General features: G+C 34.8%; 1 protein-coding gene across 4 annotated transcripts in view; it reads right to left on the reverse strand.

The window, feature by feature from the left end:
* The window catches only part of LOC128579199 (probable ubiquitin carboxyl-terminal hydrolase FAF-X), a 294,928-nt gene that overhangs the window by 97,276 nt on the left and 177,919 nt on the right, over window positions 1-19,733 (reverse strand). For 3 of the 4 annotated variants that reach the window (XM_053581415.1, XM_053581416.1, XM_053581414.1), the window contains exons 6-13: window positions 18,647-18,726; window positions 14,429-14,541; window positions 10,536-10,754; window positions 5,688-5,803; window positions 5,211-5,462; window positions 4,984-5,122; window positions 3,369-3,521; window positions 5-109 (exon numbers count right to left, since the gene is read on the reverse strand). In XM_053581415.1, the coding sequence (XP_053437390.1) occupies window positions 5-109; window positions 3,369-3,521; window positions 4,984-5,122; window positions 5,211-5,462; window positions 5,688-5,803; window positions 10,536-10,754; window positions 14,429-14,541; window positions 18,647-18,726 (1,177 nt within the window). Of the gene's footprint in view, window positions 1-4; window positions 110-3,368; window positions 3,522-4,983; window positions 5,123-5,210; window positions 5,463-5,687; window positions 5,804-10,535; window positions 10,755-13,339; window positions 13,568-14,428; window positions 14,542-18,646; window positions 18,727-19,733 lie in introns of those variants that run through there. The other variant, XM_053581417.1, reaches the window with a different exon arrangement.

The following is a 19,733-nucleotide window of genomic DNA, read 5'->3' on the forward strand; positions in this document are numbered from 1 at the left end:
TTACCTTAAAGCAATCAAAAAGATGATCAAGTTGTTCAGGAGAAAAATCCCAAGCCAACTTTGCTAGTAGATCATGTACATTCTTCACAATGGCTTCATGTTTCCCTGCCTGTAGAAAATACGAAAATAAAACAAAGGCAAACAAAAAACTCATAGCATTCTTAAATTAGAGTAGCAGTAAAGAATTAAGTAGTTTTACATATCCAATCCTTATTACTTAATGAATAGTCCTACTTCATACGAGGTAAAGAGAGGATTCTTAATATTTTAAATGCTTTAACTGCCATTCAAAACATGGTAATTCAGTTTTTTTGGCATGCGTGGTTTACGAACACTGAGAAATCACATAAAAAATGAGTATAAAATATTTACCAATAAAAAGAAAAGTCAAATTAGTGGAGGTTTTCAAAACCAGAAACTTAAGTGTTTTTTTTTTTTTTTTTGTAGAGACAGAGTTTCACTTTATTGCCCTCAGTAGAGTGCCGTGGCGTCACACAGCTCACAGCAACCTCCAACTCCTGGGCTTAGACGATTCTCCTGCCTCAGCCTCCCGAGTAGCTGGGACTACAGGCACCAGCCACAATGCCCGGCTATTTTTTTGTTGCAGTTTGGCCGGGGCTGGGTTTGAACCTGCCACCCTCGGTATATGGGGCCGGCGCCCTGCTCACTGAGCCACAGGTGCCGCCCGAAACTTAAGTGTTTGATGAAGGCAAGATTTTTCTTAAAAAACAACAGCAAAAACCAAGTGTCACAATCTTGTGCCTGACAGTTTTATAATCCAGTACCTAATAATACTTAAGTAATTCATGAATGGAAACATGCCATTAAGATAATGAAATAAATTATGAATTGGCATTTCTGAAACTAAGGTAATTTATTACAAAAAGTTACAAATGTTCTGTAATAATCTGAAATTTTTACAAGTCACAATAATATAACATTCTACATAGTCCTTCAATAATCATTATTTTAATGGTAGTTACTTTACTATTAGTCTCTTGTTTAAAACCATCTTTAAATTGCTACCTCAGGACACAAGTAGATGAGGGAACACAATTTTCATTTTAAAAATATTCTTTGTAGGATTTCTGCACATACAGTTAACCCTTTTATTTCTAATGGTTTGGTGAATAACCACTTTTTTGAAGTTCATTTCCTCCCTCCCATTTCCTAGCCTAGCCTTACACTGATTTTTCAGTGTAACTGCATGTTACACTGTAAGCTCCTTACTTGTAATGATGGCACTCCCTATCTTTCTTGTAGTTTGGCACTGGGTATAGAGTGTTGTATTTAGATGTATAGATGTATGACTGTGCTTACTTGTTTTGAAAGTATGTATAATTGAGGTTTCAAATTATGGTAAATCTTTCTTTTAGTGAGAATTTCATAAAGAAAAAAATCATAAAATTGGGTGGGGTTTCAAATTGTAACCACTGGGATGGTTATAACTGTCCTGCTATATAGACTCAAAAATGGGATCAAGGAAATTGAACATAATTGAAGTGAACAGTGAGACGTGTAAAGTTTGTTGGATAAAACAGCAAGTGATGATGAGTTGTGTATCCACCTATAATTAAAAACTATAATACATTATATTTATAATTATATTAATTATATATAATTAAAAATGATAAATTAAAAACTACAATATATTAATATATAATATATAAATCTATTAAAATGTAAGTATATATTATAATGTATAAAATATACTATACTATAATGTATAAATATACTATAAAAATAAAACACATATTTTTAAATTGTAAGCGGATATATATATAAGCAATATATATATTGCTTTTACTTCTTGGAAATCAAAGGGTTAAGTGTGTCCCTAAAATCTGAAAGTGACAATGGAGGTGAACTTGAAAACCCAAAAGGATATTCACCTCAAGATTTAGCTGATGAGACTCGACACCCATAGCACAGTGGTTACGATGCCAGCCACATACACCAAGGGTGACGGCTTTGAACCCAGCTCGGGCCAGCTAAACAACAATGACAACTACAACAAAAAATAGTCAGGCATTGTGGTAGGCACCTGTAGTCCCAGCTACTTGGGAGGCTGAGGCAAGAGAATCGCCTAAGCCTAAGAGTTTGAGGTTGCGGGTGGTGCCTGTGGCTCAGTTGGTAAGGCGCTGGCCCCATATACCGAGGGTGGTGGGTTCAAACCCAGCCCCGGCTAAACTGCAACCAAAAAATAGCTGGGCGTTGTGGAGGGCGCCTGTAGTCCCAGCTACTCGGGAGGCTGAGGCAAGAGAATTGCTTAAGCCCAGGAGCTGGAGGTTGTTGTGAGCTGTGTGATGCTATGGCACTCTACCAAGGGCCATAAAGTGAGACTCTGTCTCTACAAAAAAAAAAAAAAAAAGAGTTTGAGGTTGCTGAGAGCTGTGATGCCACAGTTCTCTACTAAGGACAACATAGTTAAGACTCTGTCTCAAAAGAAAAAAAAAAAAAGATTTAGCTGATCAAAGAGAATACTATGACACACAAGTGCCAGCATGTGAAAAAAATGAATTTGCAAGAAATGCAGAAACTATTGCACAATACTGTCTCTAAATTTTTGGAAAAACTCGGGCCAACTGTTCTTGAATACTTATTATTTTTAAGGAACTAAATCCAGAAAAGGGCATGAACCTCACAGAGTTTCCATGAGCTGTAATTGCAGGGATTATAGGGCCATAACTAGGTTCCCCAAAAATAGAATATCAGTAACTTGCATCAGCAACTTCAAGCCATATGTTCCACAAGAGAAACGATTAGGAGAAGCTGCATATATGCCTGTTCAGGGAACATTCAGAAGGTAAGCACTACACAGTATATGAAAAGTCCACACATTACAAATTGAGTATTTCAGACATGTAAAATTAGACTATGAATAAGAACAAAAATTGTTTTCCTGACTATCACAAAACATGAGAACACCTGTTTCCCCATGGTTTTGAGGTAGAACCACAGGCAAAAATTAATTATGCCAAAATATTTTTACTAAAAGACTATGAAAACATATTCCTTAACTGTATAAATTTAAGATTATGATTAAAAAATATAGTATATATATATTGCTTTTACTTTTTGGTAATCAAGGGTTAAGCACATCCCTAACAACCAAGGAATACAAACTTGCATGCCACCACCCAGGATTTTCATTTTAGTATCCTTCTTAAAAAAGATTGCTATCCAGGCGCTGTGGCAGGCGCCTGTAGTCCCAGCTACTCGGGAGGCTGAGGCAAGAGAATCACTTAAGCCCAGGAGTTGGAGGTTGCTGTGAGCTGTGTGAGGCCACGGTACTCTACCAAGGGCCATAAAGCGAGACTGTCTCTAAAAAAAAAAAAAAAAGATTGCTATCATTTCAAACTTCTTACCTGTGCTGCCCATATATTATCAAGGTCTTGTAATGTAAGAGCCTTTTCTTTAATTACAAAACGAAGAATCTTCTCTAGCTTTTCAACATACTGCGGTTGATGAAGACTATCTCGCAAGACTATAGATAAGATATTATTTTGCTGTATCCATTCCTAAACGTATATAAAAATTTAATGAAGAAATTAACAAGAAGCTATTTTATTAAGCATAACATAACTCAAGACTTCTAAATAACATGAGCGGAAATTCCAAAGTCCAAATTATCTATATGTTCACAAATAATAGTACCTTAACATAATATATTAACATAATATTTAATATGCTGTTAGTGCAATTCATTAAACACTGTAATAACTAATCTCAGAGAATACAAAATGCTCCCATAGATGTGGTGAATTTACAAATTATGTAACTCTCTAATATAATGAATGAAAATGAAAGTAATGATTTTTTAAATGTTCCCATATGTGCTGTATTACATTTCTCAAACTATCTATTCAGAATAAACAATTTTATATTTCCAATGTGTTTTAAACAGTTCTTTCAGAAATATAATAAAAAATGTTATGACACCAAACTGCTTTAAAATTCTGTGAATACTTTCACTACCTGTTTCTTTGAAGGCTAGTTAGTAATTTATCATCTAGTGAACAACATTGTGGGTAACTCCATGTTTGACAATCCACAAAGCAAATTACGAACACATAACCTGACCACCAACACAAAGTCTAAAGTTTGTGATGGTTAGAAAGTGATATAAGGTATGCTGAAAACATTTGGCTTAGACACTATTTTCTCAATAAAACCGAAATGTCCTCAGGATACTTTGTATTATAGTCTAACCATTTCGCTAAGTGGAAGGTAAAGATTATTCTTCACAATGTCATTCTAGTAACAGCAAACAATATCTAATCAAAAATATTTTTTAAGGGGCAGCACCTGTGGCTCAAAGGAGTAGGGTGCTGGCCCCATATGCCAGAGGTGGTGGGTTCAAAACCCAAAACCCCGCCCCGGCCAAAAACTGCAAAAAAAAAAAAATATATATATTTTTTAAGACTTAGGTTGCCTATATGCTTATTAATTTCAAAACTTAAATATATCATATCAAATATTTATAATAAATATTCTATCAATGCCAAAATGATATACATATGAATTACTCTAAAATGCATTTTTTTAAACTTAAAAGAATAAAAATTTCAAAATTAAAAAAATTAAAATTGGCATTTTTGAAGTCATTTTAAAATTGGTTAAATCATGATAAAACATATATAAAGATTTTTAGCCTGTTATTTCTACCCCCAATTTTAAAACTCTAAATTGAATTGAGAAGTGATCATCATTCCAATTCATCACTAATTATAGACTTACCACTGTAAAGGTCCCCACAAATATTTCATTTCAACCAATTCACCAAATTATAATTGCACCATGAACATTTACATTCAGACAATTAATTTACTCAAGTAACTAACTGTGTAATTCTTTCCTTATTGCTGTTATATTATAGCCACAGATTTGTCAATCAATTCTAGGTTAGTTTTTGCTATTGTTGCTTTTAACAGCAACAGTATTAACCTAGTTTTCCTTAAGCAAATAACTAAAGGAGCTTACTGCCATTCGCTCAGCGGTCAGCCACTCTTCTTCCTCTAGATTACCATGCCGATGAGTATAATATGACACACTGGATATTACTTTGTTAATTTCATTCAGAGCATTCATCTTTCCATTAAAAGATGATATCTGCAACAATCTAAAAGAAAAACGTAAGAGTAAATTGTGAATTATTGTGAATTGTAAGAATTCACCCAAATAATAATATAAGTGGGAAAATATCTTACCTAAGTATCATTTTCAACCTAAAAATTTCTAAATTTTTTACAGTTTCTTCTTGTCCTGAAACTCGTGAAGCTAAATTCTTCAAAGATTTAATAATCATTGAAAGAGCATCATTTTTGGCTTCATTCTTTGCTTCTTTTTTCAGTTCTTCATCTGTTAAATTTTCTAATAACTGTGGAACTATTTCTATAATTGGAATGAAGTATTTTTTCACTGTACGTTCACTGAGAAACTCATAGCATTGCCCAAATGGTCTGAAGTAAGAAAGGCATAAACTTTATGTAATATTCAACTTTTAAAATATTTCTAACTTTAAAATATATTAAACTTTAAAACTATTTTTTAATACTGAAAACAACATAAACACAAAATCATTTTTAAATAACAAGAAATCACAATAGAAAACAAACACTGATTTTCACAGAAATAAAATAGTAAATTTATATTGTGCATAGAAGATTCACTTTAAAACAACTTACTTAATAAGAGCTGCAATTATTTGAATGTTTAAGGCTGATCCATTAATAAATCGATCATACAAAATCTGGAACCCATCTAATGTGCCAAATTTATTGATGAGATCCACTAGCCAACCCTGCAACACAGTTAATAATACATGTTAATTTTCTTCTTTAAGAAAAAAGTTACCACCTTAAATGTATTTGAAGTAGCAAAAACAGAAGAAAAAATTTTAAATTATGTAAAATTATCTTTAAAATAATCAAGAAATATTTAAACTGTATCCTTAAAACTCTGAATTGCATTGTATTCTGTTTCCCTTGAGTCAGAAGGGGCGTAAGAAAGACTTGTTTTTCAAAATCCCACTGGTAAGCAAAAGAAATTCTTTTTTTTTTTTTTTTTTTTTGTAGAGACACAGTCTTACTGTACCACCCTCGGATAGAGTGCCAAGACATCACACAGCTCACAGCAACCTCTAACTCTTGGGCTTACACGATTCTCTTGCCTCAGCCTCCCAAGCAGCTGGGGCTACAGGCGAAAAGAAACACTTCTATACTGAGTGTTGAAAAGCCTAATTTGAAAGGAGAAATTGTTTTTTTTTTTTGTAGAGACAGAGTCTCACTGTACCGCCCTCGGGTAGAGTGTCGTGGCGTCACACGGCTCACAGCAACCTCTAACTCTTGGGCTTACGCGATTCTCTTGCCTCAGCCTCCAGAGCAGCTGGGACTACAGGCGCACGCCACAACGCCCGGCTATTTTTCTGTTGCAGTTTGGCCGGGGCTGGCTCCGAACCCGCCACCCTCGGCATATGGGGCCAGGGCCCTACTCACTGAGCCACAGGTGCCGCCCCTAAAGGAGAAAATTTTAAAAGGGGGATGAGATAATAAAGGCTGCTCAATTCTGAGTAGAAACAATTTCTCCAATTAAAACAGAAAAACGTATGCCCAGGACATATGGAAAATGTTAAGTGAAAACCAACTATTTTAGAAAGTAAATATTGATATAACTTAACAACTAACAGGTATGATAACAAGGAAATCTGAAATCTAAAAACCTCTGCTCATTCAATTATCTTATTTCTGAACAAATTCACTACAGTACCTTTCTTTAAATTTTAAAATGTCAATATAATGACTGACATCAGCATGATGGTACACATGTTAAGAAGCTCCAATGCCTTGTTTCTAATAAAAACAACTGGAAATCAGTCAGAAGCATATAGCAATCAAAGAAATGTCCAATTAAGAAAAAGCCATATTCCAAAGGCGGACACAATTTTACTCATCTTTGTCCAATCCAACATTACAAAGGTTCAATTAGGGAAGCGCTGACCTGATTCCCAGTTCCCTGTGTGTACAGGAAAAGCAGAAAGAATGGAATTTGAAACTTTTTTTTAAGGCAGAATCTCATTCTGTCACCCTGGGTAGAGTGTTGTGGCTTGGCTCATAGCACCCTCAAACTCCTGGGCTCAAGCGATCCTGCTGCCTCACTCCAAGTAGCTGAGGCACAGGCACCAGCCACAATGACTTGGCTAGTTTTTCTTTTCTTTCTATTTTTAGTACAGACAGGCTCAGGCTCGTCTCATGAGCTCAAGCAATATAATCTGCCTTAGCATCTCAGATGCTAGGATTACAGTCATGAGCCATCGCACCAGGCCTGAATTTGCAATTTTCTGAACCTATCTCTGCACAGCCTGAGTGACTTACATCTGTATTATCCAATTCTAAGGTCAGGATTCCAATACTGGCTTAAATCTCAGGCTAAGAAAAGCCATCGGGAGACAATTTACAAAAATCTTAACGAAATTACATGCGCAAAGACTATTAAATTACTGACTGGGGAAAAACAAACCAACACCCAAAACCAGGTACCAAAAACAGAGGTGAGGCTCATAAAGTATTAATAAAAAAATTAAAAAGTAGCCACTGTATCAGGAATATGGAGAAGAAATGCACATCCCAAGCCTCAAAGAATACACTTGCCTAGGCCAGCCTCAGCCAGAGCGAGATCCTCATCTCTAAAACATTAGCTGGGCATTGTGGCAGGCACCTGTTGTCCCACCTAGTGGGAAGGCTGAAGCAAGAGAATCCACTTGAGCCCAAGAGTTTAAGGTTGCTGTGAGCTACAGTGCCAAGGCACTCCACCGAGGGCGACAAAGTGAGACTGCCTCAAAAAAATAAAAAAAGACACATGCCTAGAAAAAGCCTAAGATCCTAAGCCTTTAGCTATGATTAATCAAGTGCTTTCCCTGTACTGAGTCATTTCACAAAGACTAGTTTTTTACAACTCTTAGCTTTCAGCAATAGATAAGGCATAAAAAGAAAAAGGAAAAGATGGACAATTCAAAAGAACAAAATAAATTTCTAGAAATTATCCCTAAACAGACATACTTAACTTGCCAAAGACAATAATGTGAAATATTAAGGAATACATGAACAAGGAACTAAAGGGAATCAGGAAAGTAATGGTAAACATAATACAAACATAAATCCTGTAGATTAAAAATACATTAACTAAATTGAAAACTTAACGAGATGGATTCAATAAGAGACTTAAACAGGCAAAATTAATAATCATAAGTTGAGGACAGGCCATTGAAATCAGAGATAGGGAAGTAAAAAGAAAAACGAAGCAAAAAGTGAAAGCCTCAAAGACATATGGAAACATTATAAACCAGAAAATATATGATTTTGAGAATCCAAGAAGAGACAAAGAAAAACAAAAAGAATTTAAAAGTAGCGGTACCAGTCTTCCTAGAGAAAGTCTTCAAGGAAAGACATGGATGTACACATAAATCTAAGAAGCTCAATGGGAGAATGTACCCAAACAGTCTCATACCAAACCAAGACATTCCCCTGCACTGGGCCATTTTTCTAGGCTTTTTCTTTTTATGCCTTCTTATCTATTCCTGATTATAATGAAACTGTCTAACTCTAAAGAAAAATAGGAAAAATCTGAAATCAGCAAGAAAAGCAACAAATATTTATGATGCCACAAAACAACTCTTAACAAAGTTAAGAAAACTGAAATCATAGAAAGTATCTTCCAGATACAATGAATGAAACTAGAAATCAACAGAAGAAAACCTGAAAAAAGCACAAGTAAGTAGAAATGAAGTAACACATTCTGAATAACCCATGGATGAAAGAGGAATCCAAACAGAAATTGGAATATTGAGGCAAATAAAAATAGCAGCAACAGCATAACATATCACAATTAACTAAAAGAAATTCATAGTTACAAACCATTTCTTAAAAAAGATCTCAATTAACAACTTAACTTTAAATCCAAAGCTTGCAGAAGAATAAAAATGAGAGATCAGCACAGCAATAAACAAAACAGAGAAAAAGAAAAATAGAGAAAATGCCCATGAACACCAAATGTTTATTACTGAAACAAACTGCCAACCTCCATCCAGCTTAACTGAAAAAAAAGAGAAGACTCAACTAGTATTAGAAATAAAAGGAAGGATACAGTATACATTTTATGGAAATAAATGAACTATCCTATATTTAAAAGTACTATTAACCACTGTATTCTGTAACCATTTAGTTAATAAATTAAATAAATGAAAGGACAAATTTCTAGAAATACCACAAACTACATCTGGTTCTGGCTATTTTGCTTTGTTCTTTCTATCTAGGGCTAGTTCTGGTTTCATTTCCATAACTTAACAATTTTAGGCTCAGTGCTTACATTTCAGCAGCTAGGGAGCCAGCCACATACACCAAATCCAGCCCAAGCCTGACAAACAACAATGACAACTACAACCAAAAAATAGCTGGGCATTGTGGCAGAGGCATCGGTAGTCCCAGCTACTTAGGAGGCTAAGTCAAGAGACTGGCTTAAGCCCAAGAGTTGGAGGTTGCTGTGACCTGTGACACCAAGGCACTCTACCCAGGATGACAGCTTCAGACTCTGTCTCAAAAAAAAAAAAAGAAAGAAAGAAAGAAAAGAAAAGAAAAAAGAAAGAAAAATTCAGTTAGAGTAAAGCAGATATACCTTCTGCTTGAAGTGAAAGAGAATGAAATATCACTTATGTAATCCAAGATTTAGTTACTGAACACTAAGATTTTCTCCTAAGAAATTGAATGCATTGTAAGAAACGTCTAAATGTCATGAAAGCAATATAGTAAAAATTTTAAATCTTACTGCATTTACCTGGTCTAGAAAAATACGTACATTTTCTGCTACTTTAAAAATATACACATACACACTACAAAGAACAGTTTATTCTTCTCCTTCTTTTTTTTGAGACAGAGCCTCAAGCTGTTGCCCTGGGTAGAGTGCTGTAGCATCACAGCTCACCTCAACCTCCAACTCCTGGGCTTAAGTGATTCTCTTGCTTTAGCCTCCCAAGTAGCTGGGACTACAGGCACCACCACAATGCCTGGCTACTTTTTTGGTTGTAGTTGTCATTGTTGTTTGGCAGGCCTGGGCTGGATTCGAACCCACCAGCTCTAGTGTATGTAGCTGGTGCCTTAGCCACTTAAGCTACAGACGCCGAGCCATCAATTCTTGTTAATGAATTGTTACTCTCTAAAGTAGCTATGGTTCAATGAATTAACAGTGAATCACTGCTCCTAAGGAAAATACAGGGTAGGTTCTATTCTAGGGAACATATTCATCAACTAATCACACATAACAATCTTGTTCAGGAATGAGTTATAATGTTGTTGACAGAAGTTCAATGTTCATAAGTTAGTAACACATATTAAATAACATGTCCTTACATAGAAATATATGAACACAAGAACAGGTGTTGACTGGTTGATCATTAAGTTAAAGAGAGGTTTGCATACTAACCGTTTGTGGCAAGTGCAAAAAAAAAAGTGTCATTTAATTATGAAATTAACAAACCAACACACTTTTGGTGATCGAGGATCCGAGGAACGAGCAAATAATTCATCTTCAGGAAACTGAGCACTTGACGAAATTGATTCACTTGGACGGGTACCATTGTAGATATGAAATTTGCAATGAGGATTTAAGGCCATAGCGAGAAGGTCTAGAAGTGGAAACCAATCTTGGGACAACTTGGACACACAAAGCTCCATGAGGCGATGAGTATTGTTAATAATGCACCTCTGTCACATGGAGGGTAGGAGAAGATACCACAGTTTATAAAGAGAAAACAGCAATTTCAAACACAGAAATATTCCATTCCTGTTAATAATCTCTCTCATTTTTCCACACTCGTCATTTGAATTCAGCTTAATTTCACCAATCTGTTAATCAATTAACATACCAGTAAAGATAGTTATTTGCTTCATAATTTTCCACCTAATTTTAAAAGCCATTTGAAAAAGATTACAAATGCATTAGGTATCAGAGATTGGCTATTGCTGCTTTATATCCAATGAATAAATGAAAACTATCATTTTTCTCTCCCTGAGATTTGTATTTTATAGAGGCTATAAATCTAAAGTCAAAACTAATTTTAAAGTTGTGTCAGTTATGCAAGATGGAAGAGACATAATGTAAGTCTCAACTCAAAAGTCATAGAATAGTTTTATTCTTTTTTTTTTTGAGACAGAGTTTCACTTTGTCACCCTCAGTAGAGTGCTGTAGCATCACTGCTCACAGCAACCTCCAACTCCTAAACTTAGGAGATTCTCTTGCATCAGCCTCCCAAGTAGATGGGACTATAGGCACCCACAATGCCCGACTATTTTTATTGTTGTTGTTTGGCCAGGGCTGGGTTTAATAAACCCACCTCCCTTGGTATACGGGACCAGTGCCCTATCCACTGAGCCAAAGGTGGTGCCCTAGTTTTATAATTTAAATTTCTTTTTTTTTTTTTTTAAGACAGAGTCTCACTTTGTTTCCCTCGGTAGAGTGCCATGACGTCACAGCTTACAGCAACCTCAAATTCTTGGGCTCAAATGAGTCTCTTGCCCCAGACTTCCAAGAAGCTGGGACTATAGACACCTGCCACAACACACTGGTTATTTTTAGAGATGGCTGCTTTCAAACCTGTGAGCTCAGGCAATCCACTCACCTTGGCCTCTCAGAGTGCTAGGATAGGCGTAAGCCACTGGACCCAGCCTATAATTTCTATTTCTATAGCTAAAAAGTTTTATGTGAATTAAAAAATTTTGTTATTTTGTGGAAAATGTTCATATGTTCCACATATGTGTGGAAGTCCTTTTAAAAGTATACATCTGCTTCATAACTTTTGCTTACTTGCATTTTATAAATAAGAACCAGAGGCTGGAGTAATTATAGTAATTCAATAAAACAAAGTGTATATATGTATTTTTTTTATTTTTTAAAAAGCACTAGAATATGAAGGTATCTCAAAATCAAGACTTTTGATACTCTGGCAGTGGCTGTAGCTGAGTTTGAGGTTGTTGTAGGGTGCCAGTCACATGTACCTGGCAGGTCTGAACTGGTCCAGGCTAGCTAAACAACAACACTGCAAAAACAACAACAATAAAAAAAGCCAGGCATTGTGGCAGGCGCCTGTATTCCTAGCTTCTTGGGAGGCTGAAGCAAGAGAATTGCTTAAGCCCAAGAGTTTGAGGTTGCTGTGAGTTGTGACGCCATGTCGCTCTACTGAGGGCGAGGGCAACATAGCCAAATTGTCTCAAAAAAAAATTTGATACTCTGAATTACTTTTGTACCATATTAAAGGTACTAAGAGTCCTTGTGTTTTCTTTTGTAAGTTACTTGATGACACTACTAATTTGAGAACATTTTAAATTCTCTTTGACTTTGAAGTCATAGCACAAAATTGTACAAATACTGGCTTGTAGAATTAATTTCCAAGAAATATTCTTTTCTTTCTTATCAAATGCCAAAGTCAAAACTTGTATAAAGTCCTCATCCAGAAGCATCACGAAAGAAAGCATTTCCAGAGATTCTCTACTTGTGGGTCGAGACCCCCAGGAACTGTATTAAAAGCTGGCGGCATTAATAAGTTCAGAATCACTGAATTAGACTGAAATTATACTCCAGGGTGACAGCTACGCTAAGAGTCTGCTATTAATAGATTATTAAGTAAAAAATGTTCAGTTTCTTTAAATACTAAGTTTGACAGTTGATATCTCTGACATTTTACTTTGATACTTTTTTTTTAAATATTAGGAAAGTTAATTCTCATTCTTTCAATTGCCGCTTTTGGTTTGTGATTTACCTTTCAAAAAAAATTTTTTATAGCAATGTTTCTGAAACCACAGTTAAGTCAAACATTCAAATTATTTATGAATATGAGTTTCACCAATGCAGCACAGACAGTTCAAAATATAAATAAAGTGGGAACAATGTGGTCAATGTATGTCACAGTGGTATGAAAAGTTCCATTCCATTCTAGTGATTTCAATTTTTTTTAATATACTCTTACTTTGTTCCCCTAGAATGCCATGGCATCACAGCTCCCAGCAACCTCAAACTTTTGGGCTGAAGCAATATTCTTGCCTCAGCCTCCCAAGGAGCTGGGACTAACTGTACCTACCACAATGCCTGTCTGTTTTTTAGGGGATCTCCAACTCCTGAGCCCAGGCAATCTACCTCCCTTGACCTCCCAGAATGCTAGGGTTAGAGGTGTGATGTACCACACCCAGCCTGGTTATATTAATCTTAAAAATAAATCACACTGGGAATCTTAGCCCAAAGTGGTTAAATGAGCTGAATTTACTATGTGTGAACTAGTAACAAGGTTTCGTATTACCATTTCAACAATATTGGATCTTTTGAAACAAGCAAGGTAAAGAAGCTGGATAGATGGGTTCTGTATGCATTAAATGAGTATCACAAAAGTAGTCATCTCAAAGCTTGCCTTTCTTTGCTGTAATGACATAAAAGGGAATAATTTCTCTATTGTATAATAATTATGTGTGATGAAAAATGGATTCTTTTTTATAATTGTTGAATGCTAGCATAATGGCTGGATGAAGTACCAAAACAGTCTAAAAATAACTATCACTAAAAGCTAATGGTGTAATGGGTGTCTGTTGGTGATCCAGCTGGTTATTATCCACTACAGCTTTATGAAACCTTTAGTCAGTTACAGTATATGTCCACTACAACCAATGGATGAAATGATGAGATGCTTGCAATTAAATATCTGAGACTGGTCAATAGAGACAGACCAATCTTTTTATAAGACAATACTGTTGCATAAATAACATTGGTCAAAATACAGAAGCTGGACTCGGAAACTCTCTGTCTTCTAATGTATTTATTCACTCACCAGATCTTTCACCAAATGACTAACCACTTCTTCCAGGCTTTGGAATACTTCTTGCAAGAAAAAATACTCAATTCTCAATAAGCTATGGAAAACATCTTTTGTGATTTCATCGCCATTTGTTTCCAGGCTTCTTTGCTGTTGCATACACAAGCTACTGTGTAAGGCAAAACTGTGTCTGAAGTTTAGGTGCATACTTTGCTTAAATATACTGTTTCTTTTTTGAGATTTAATAAACTAAACTTTTGTTCCGAAAGTGAACATTTCAGATTTAAAGACCTAATATTTTCCCCATCATATTTTCCATCTCAAATGGTATAAAATAGTGATGAGACTTATAATCAATACTATATTACACTTGAGAAAATATGCTATCTTGTGCATAAGGTACAGATTAATGCAAAGTTTAATAATTCAAAATCTTAAGCTTATTCTATAAGATCACATTACCTTTCATTATGTAATACATATATGCAGACTTGGTGTATCATTCACAGTAGTATTTTCCAAATACAAACCATAGGAATCACCACAGAAAACTGAGTCCTAGAAATCAAATATAAAACTCACATGAATTTCAAACTTCCATCCACTCACTGCTTCATCCATAAGGATTTTAGTAAATGATACTGTTAGTCCTTCTCGAAAAAAACGTTGACAGGCTTCACTTTTAACATCAAGGCCTAAGACAAAGCAAAAATTTTAAAATAAACCTCATATAGAGAAAACACTTCTTTGGCCAATTAAAAACACAATTTGTTAGATATTATAACAGTTATGGTTTCCAATTCACAAACAATATTGCAGTTTTTGAATTAGACTTGGCTTTTCCACAACAGGTTAAAAAGATGGGAAAATGTGAAATTCAGGAAAAGAAATGGGGTTCCCCATGATCATATTACTGTACACAGCTATGATTTAATAAAAAAATTTTAAAAAGAAACAAATACAACAGATTTAGTCATAACTATTTAGTACATAATTGATATAGACAATAGAACAATTTTTATAATTTTCATAACTATTAAACATAAAATATTATTAAAATATATTAAATATTTCCTCTGAAGATAAACAGGATTTTTTAAATGTAGTTCGGTTATCTGTGAATGAATATTATATATTAATAAATTTAGACAAGTTTCAGCATAAAAAAAAGGAAAAGAAATGGAACACCATATGCAATTAATTTAAGAAAGTAAATAATAGGAAATTACATCAAATCAAGTAATATGACTAATTATAAAATACTTCAAAACCAAAAATGGATGTCAACAAAGATTGGTTATTTGCAGAATTTTAATCTCTGAAATACAATTCATTAAAAAAAAATCCAAATTTAGGCCAGTTGTGGAGGCTCACACTTGCAATAATTCAGCATTTTGGTATGCTGAATTGGGAGGATTATTTGAAGTAAGGAGTTCAAGACTAGCCTAAGCAAGCAACACCATAAGACCCTCTCTTTACAAAAAATTTTAAAAATTAGCTGAATGTGGTGATGCACAGCTATAGTATCAACTACTTGGGAGGGTGAGGGATCACCAATGCCAAGAATTGGAAGCTACGATATCACGATCTAGCCTGAGCAACAGAGCAAGGCCCTATCTCTAAAATAAAATAGTGACAACCTAAAAAATCTGATTTGGGGGCAGCGCCTGTGGCTCAAGGAGTAGGGCGCTGGTCCCATATGCCAGAGGTAGCGGGTTCAAACCCAGCCCCGGCCAAAAACCAAAAAAAAAAAAAAAAAATTTTTAGCCGGGTGTTGTGGCGGGCGCCTATAGTCCCAGCTACTCGGGAGGCTGAGGCAAGAGAATCGCTTAAGCCCAGGAGTTGGAGGTTGCTGTGAGCTGGGTGAGGCCACGGCACTCTACCAAGGGCCATAAAGTGAGACTCTGTCTCTACAAAAAAAAAAAAAAAAAAAAATCTGATTTGGGTGATAAATTATCCATTTATGTTCAAATTTAAGAGATGAAGACTGAGTTTTTTACTCTTCAAGAATTTCATCTGATTAAAGAAAAGCAAGACTTGTATGACTTCATAGAAAAACTACTTGTAACTCAGAAAGTATTAAATTTGGACAGTGAAATACGTTTTAATTTTGATTATATACATATTGGCATGTCATTTTAAACTCAGGATTTTAAACTGCCAGGTGCAGTGCCTCATGCCTGTAATCCTAACACTCTGGGAGGCCGAGGTGGATGAAATGCTTGAGCTCAGGAGTTTGAGATCACTCTGAGTAAAAGCAAGACCAGGACTAAAAATAGCCAGGCATTGTGGCAGGCACCTGTAGTCCAGTGATGAGTATAAGGTTGCGAAGAGTTATTATGCCATGGTACTCTATGGAGGGCAACAAAATGAGACTGCTTCAAAACCAAAAAATAAAGAAAAAACATAAACAGTATCTTTCAGTAATTGTGATTCCAGAAAAAATGATGAAAAGTCCCTGTAAACCCTACACATCAACTGAATATCTGTTATTAAATATTGTTTATCTTGTTAATCTTCTATTGTTAGAACCTAGAAAATGCCAAGCACAGTCCTTGATACTTGTTAAATTAATAAATAAATATGCAAATAACAAAAGAAATTTGAATGGTGAGAACATTTCCAATTTGGAAAAATATTGTCATAAGTCACTAGACTACACAAATATATGTATAATAATAAAAACACAAAAGCATTTAAATGACTGTAAGATAATTATTTTTAGCTAACAGAAATTACTACCTTGCCTAAGAGTTAGACTTAGCAATATGCAGATTCTACAGATACCAAAGACATTAAAGTATCTTCTGATGACATTACAAGTTAATACACCTATGATGACCAGATTTAATGTCCTTAAAATATCACAGAAAATAAAAATCCCCACAGCTCTTTTACCCTTTAAGGCCTTAAAAGAATAGAATCTATTACAAAAACCATCTATCTGCTAAAATACAACCCTTTTTTTTTTTTTTAAATACAACTCTTGATAGAGGTTTTAGAACAAATTCATCAAAAAGAAGACCCCCTTGGCAACTGCAGCAGCATCAAAAATAAATAAATAAAACATCAAGCTAAAAAGCTTCTGCACAGGTAAAGGTACTACAACTAAACCAAACTGACAGCCTTCAGAATGGGAGAAGATTTTGCATGCTATGAATCTGACAAAGGGCTGATAACTAGAACCTACAGAGAACTCAATTAACAAGAAAAGGGCAAACAACCCCTTTTATAAATGGGCAAGAGACTTGAAAAAAACTTTTCTAAAGACAGATAAATGGCCAATAAACACATGAAAAGATGCTCATTGTCCTTAATAATCACAGAAATGCAAATTATAACTTCTCTGAAATAGTACCTAACTTCAGTTTCCTGAATTTACAGATGCTGGTGTGGATGTGAAGAAGGAACGCTTTTATGCTGCTGTTGGAATTGCAAACTGATACAACCTCATTGGAAAGAAGTGTGGAGAATTCTCAAAGAACTCAAAGTGGACCTTCCATTTGATTCTGCTATTCTACTAGCAGGTATATTTTTACTCTGCATATTGCTAAGTCTAACTCTTTTTACCCAGAAGAAAAAAAAATTACTTTACCACAAGGACATTTGCACAGAATGTTTCCTGCAGCTCAATTTACAAATGTCAAGGCATGGAAGCAACTTAAGTGCCCATCAACCCATGAATGGATTAGTAAACTGTGGTGTATGGATACCACAGAGTATTATTCAGCCATAGAAAAGATGGAGACTTTACTACATCCTTTGTATTAATCTGGATGGAGTTAGAGAACATTCTATGTAGTAAAGTATAATAATGAAGGAAAAGCAAATACCAATGTACTCAATGCTAATATGAAATCAACATACAAACAACCATATTCCCAAATAAAAAAACAAAAACAAAAGTATAGTTTAGTGAGAGGGAGAAAGAGAAAGGAGAGAGGAAGTAGAAGGAGGGAGGGTGACCAGGAGGAATTTCCCTTAATGTGCACATCTTGAAGGTGTTCAGCACACTCTCTGGGTGAAGGGTTCAACTACAATTTGAACTTTACTTTAGAAATGAAAGCAGTTAAACTAAATATTTGTATCTCACCTGTTATTAATCTAAAAACAAAACAAACAAAAAAAATCCTGTATTAAAAAAAAAAGCCAAACATAGCTAGAGTTTATTGAACATATACAAGCAATGTTAATGAAAGCAGTTTTCACTGAAAACAAACAGTTTCTTTTACCACATGTCCTTTGTTTTACTGGCATTTCAGTAAGTCATTCAAATGCCAAATTGTTTAAATAACTACTGCCAAAATTATTTGCAAGTTACCATATTACCCAATTACAAATAACTTAAGTGCAAAAAAGTCACCATATAGGAAGTCATTTAGCAGTCTTCTTTGCAGCATTTTTAAATTATAAAATATGCTTTAATGCCTATTACCTCACATGAAAGATCTTTAAAACCTATGTTACACTTGAAAGTATTTTCTAACATTTGAATAGCAATTCCTTTAAAAATGTTATAAAATAATCCATCCTCTCTCTAGAATTTGAACATATAAAATTCTGTATAAAATTTGTAAGGATCAAGATAACCTCAAAGATTTATCTAATGATTTCTATGGGGGCAAACACACACTCTCTCTCTCACACACATGCACATACACACAGATCTTACCAAAAAGCTTAGTGACACAGTATAAGTTAGGAAAAAGTAATAACTTTTTAAGAGAAGGTAAAAAAGCTTTAAGAACAATATAAGTACATGTATTAATATACATGATGGAAAACAACATCTAAACTCACCCTTTTTACTAAGCTCAATTGCAGCTTCTAAAAGCACTTCTAATTCTCCTTTTGGCAATACAGGAACCACCCATCGAGGCCTAAGAATTATTAGAAGACAAAAGGAGGCTTTATTGATTATATAATGAAATGCTTTAAATAAGTCACCTACTATAATTATTTTTACTATGAAAAAGTGGAAAAAAAGATTACATTATATTTACAATAATTTCCTTTATTTTTAGAAGAAGGAAAGAGAAGTTACTACTTTGCTGATAAAGAAGGAAAATGGCGGCGCCTGTGGCTCAAAGGGGTAGGGCACCAGCCCCATATGCTGGAGGTAGTGGGTTCAAACCCAGCCCCGGCCAAAAACTGCAAAAAAAAAAAAAAAAAGAAAAAGAAAAAGAAAATGGCAGATAATGATTTCAAATTCAAATCTCTGACATAAAAACAATTTTTTTTTTCTGAGACAGAGTTTCACTTAGTCGCTCTTTTGATAGAGTGCCATGGCATTACAGTTCACAGGAACCCCAAATTCTTGGGCTCAAGTGATTCTTTTGCCCCAGCCTCCCAAGTAGCTAGAATGACAGGTGCCCACCACAACGCCCAGCTATTTTTTTAGAGCTGGGTCTTGTTCTTACTAAGGCTGGTTTTGAACTCCTGAGCTCAGACAATCCACTCACCTCAGCCTCTCAGAGGACTAGGATTATAGGCGTGAGCCACCATGTCTGGCTTACATAAGTATTTTTTATAAAAGCTGGAAAATTATCTGCTTGGTGTCTTTACCAAAACACTTAAAGCACTATCAAATAAGATACAATTACAAAGATTTTATCTAATAGCTATTATAGAATGCGAAAAGTAAAATAATTATCAATTAAATGAATATCTGTTGTTGGTAGGAAAAATGTTCTTTTGATACTCAAGTTCATTAGTAAGAAGAAATGGTGGGATAAATTCCTTGTTTTAATCTTCACAAAGACAAAAGAGACAAGAAAACAAAATTCTCCTGAATTCTCCCTAACGTCACCCCAATGAACTTTCTGGTTTTCTTTTTGAGATAGTTCTCACTTAGTCACACTAAGTAGATAGATGCTGTGGTGTCTTA

Source organism: Nycticebus coucang, chromosome Y (assembly GCF_027406575.1).
Source record: "Nycticebus coucang isolate mNycCou1 chromosome Y, mNycCou1.pri, whole genome shotgun sequence".
Taxonomy (NCBI): domain Eukaryota; kingdom Metazoa; phylum Chordata; class Mammalia; order Primates; family Lorisidae; genus Nycticebus; species Nycticebus coucang.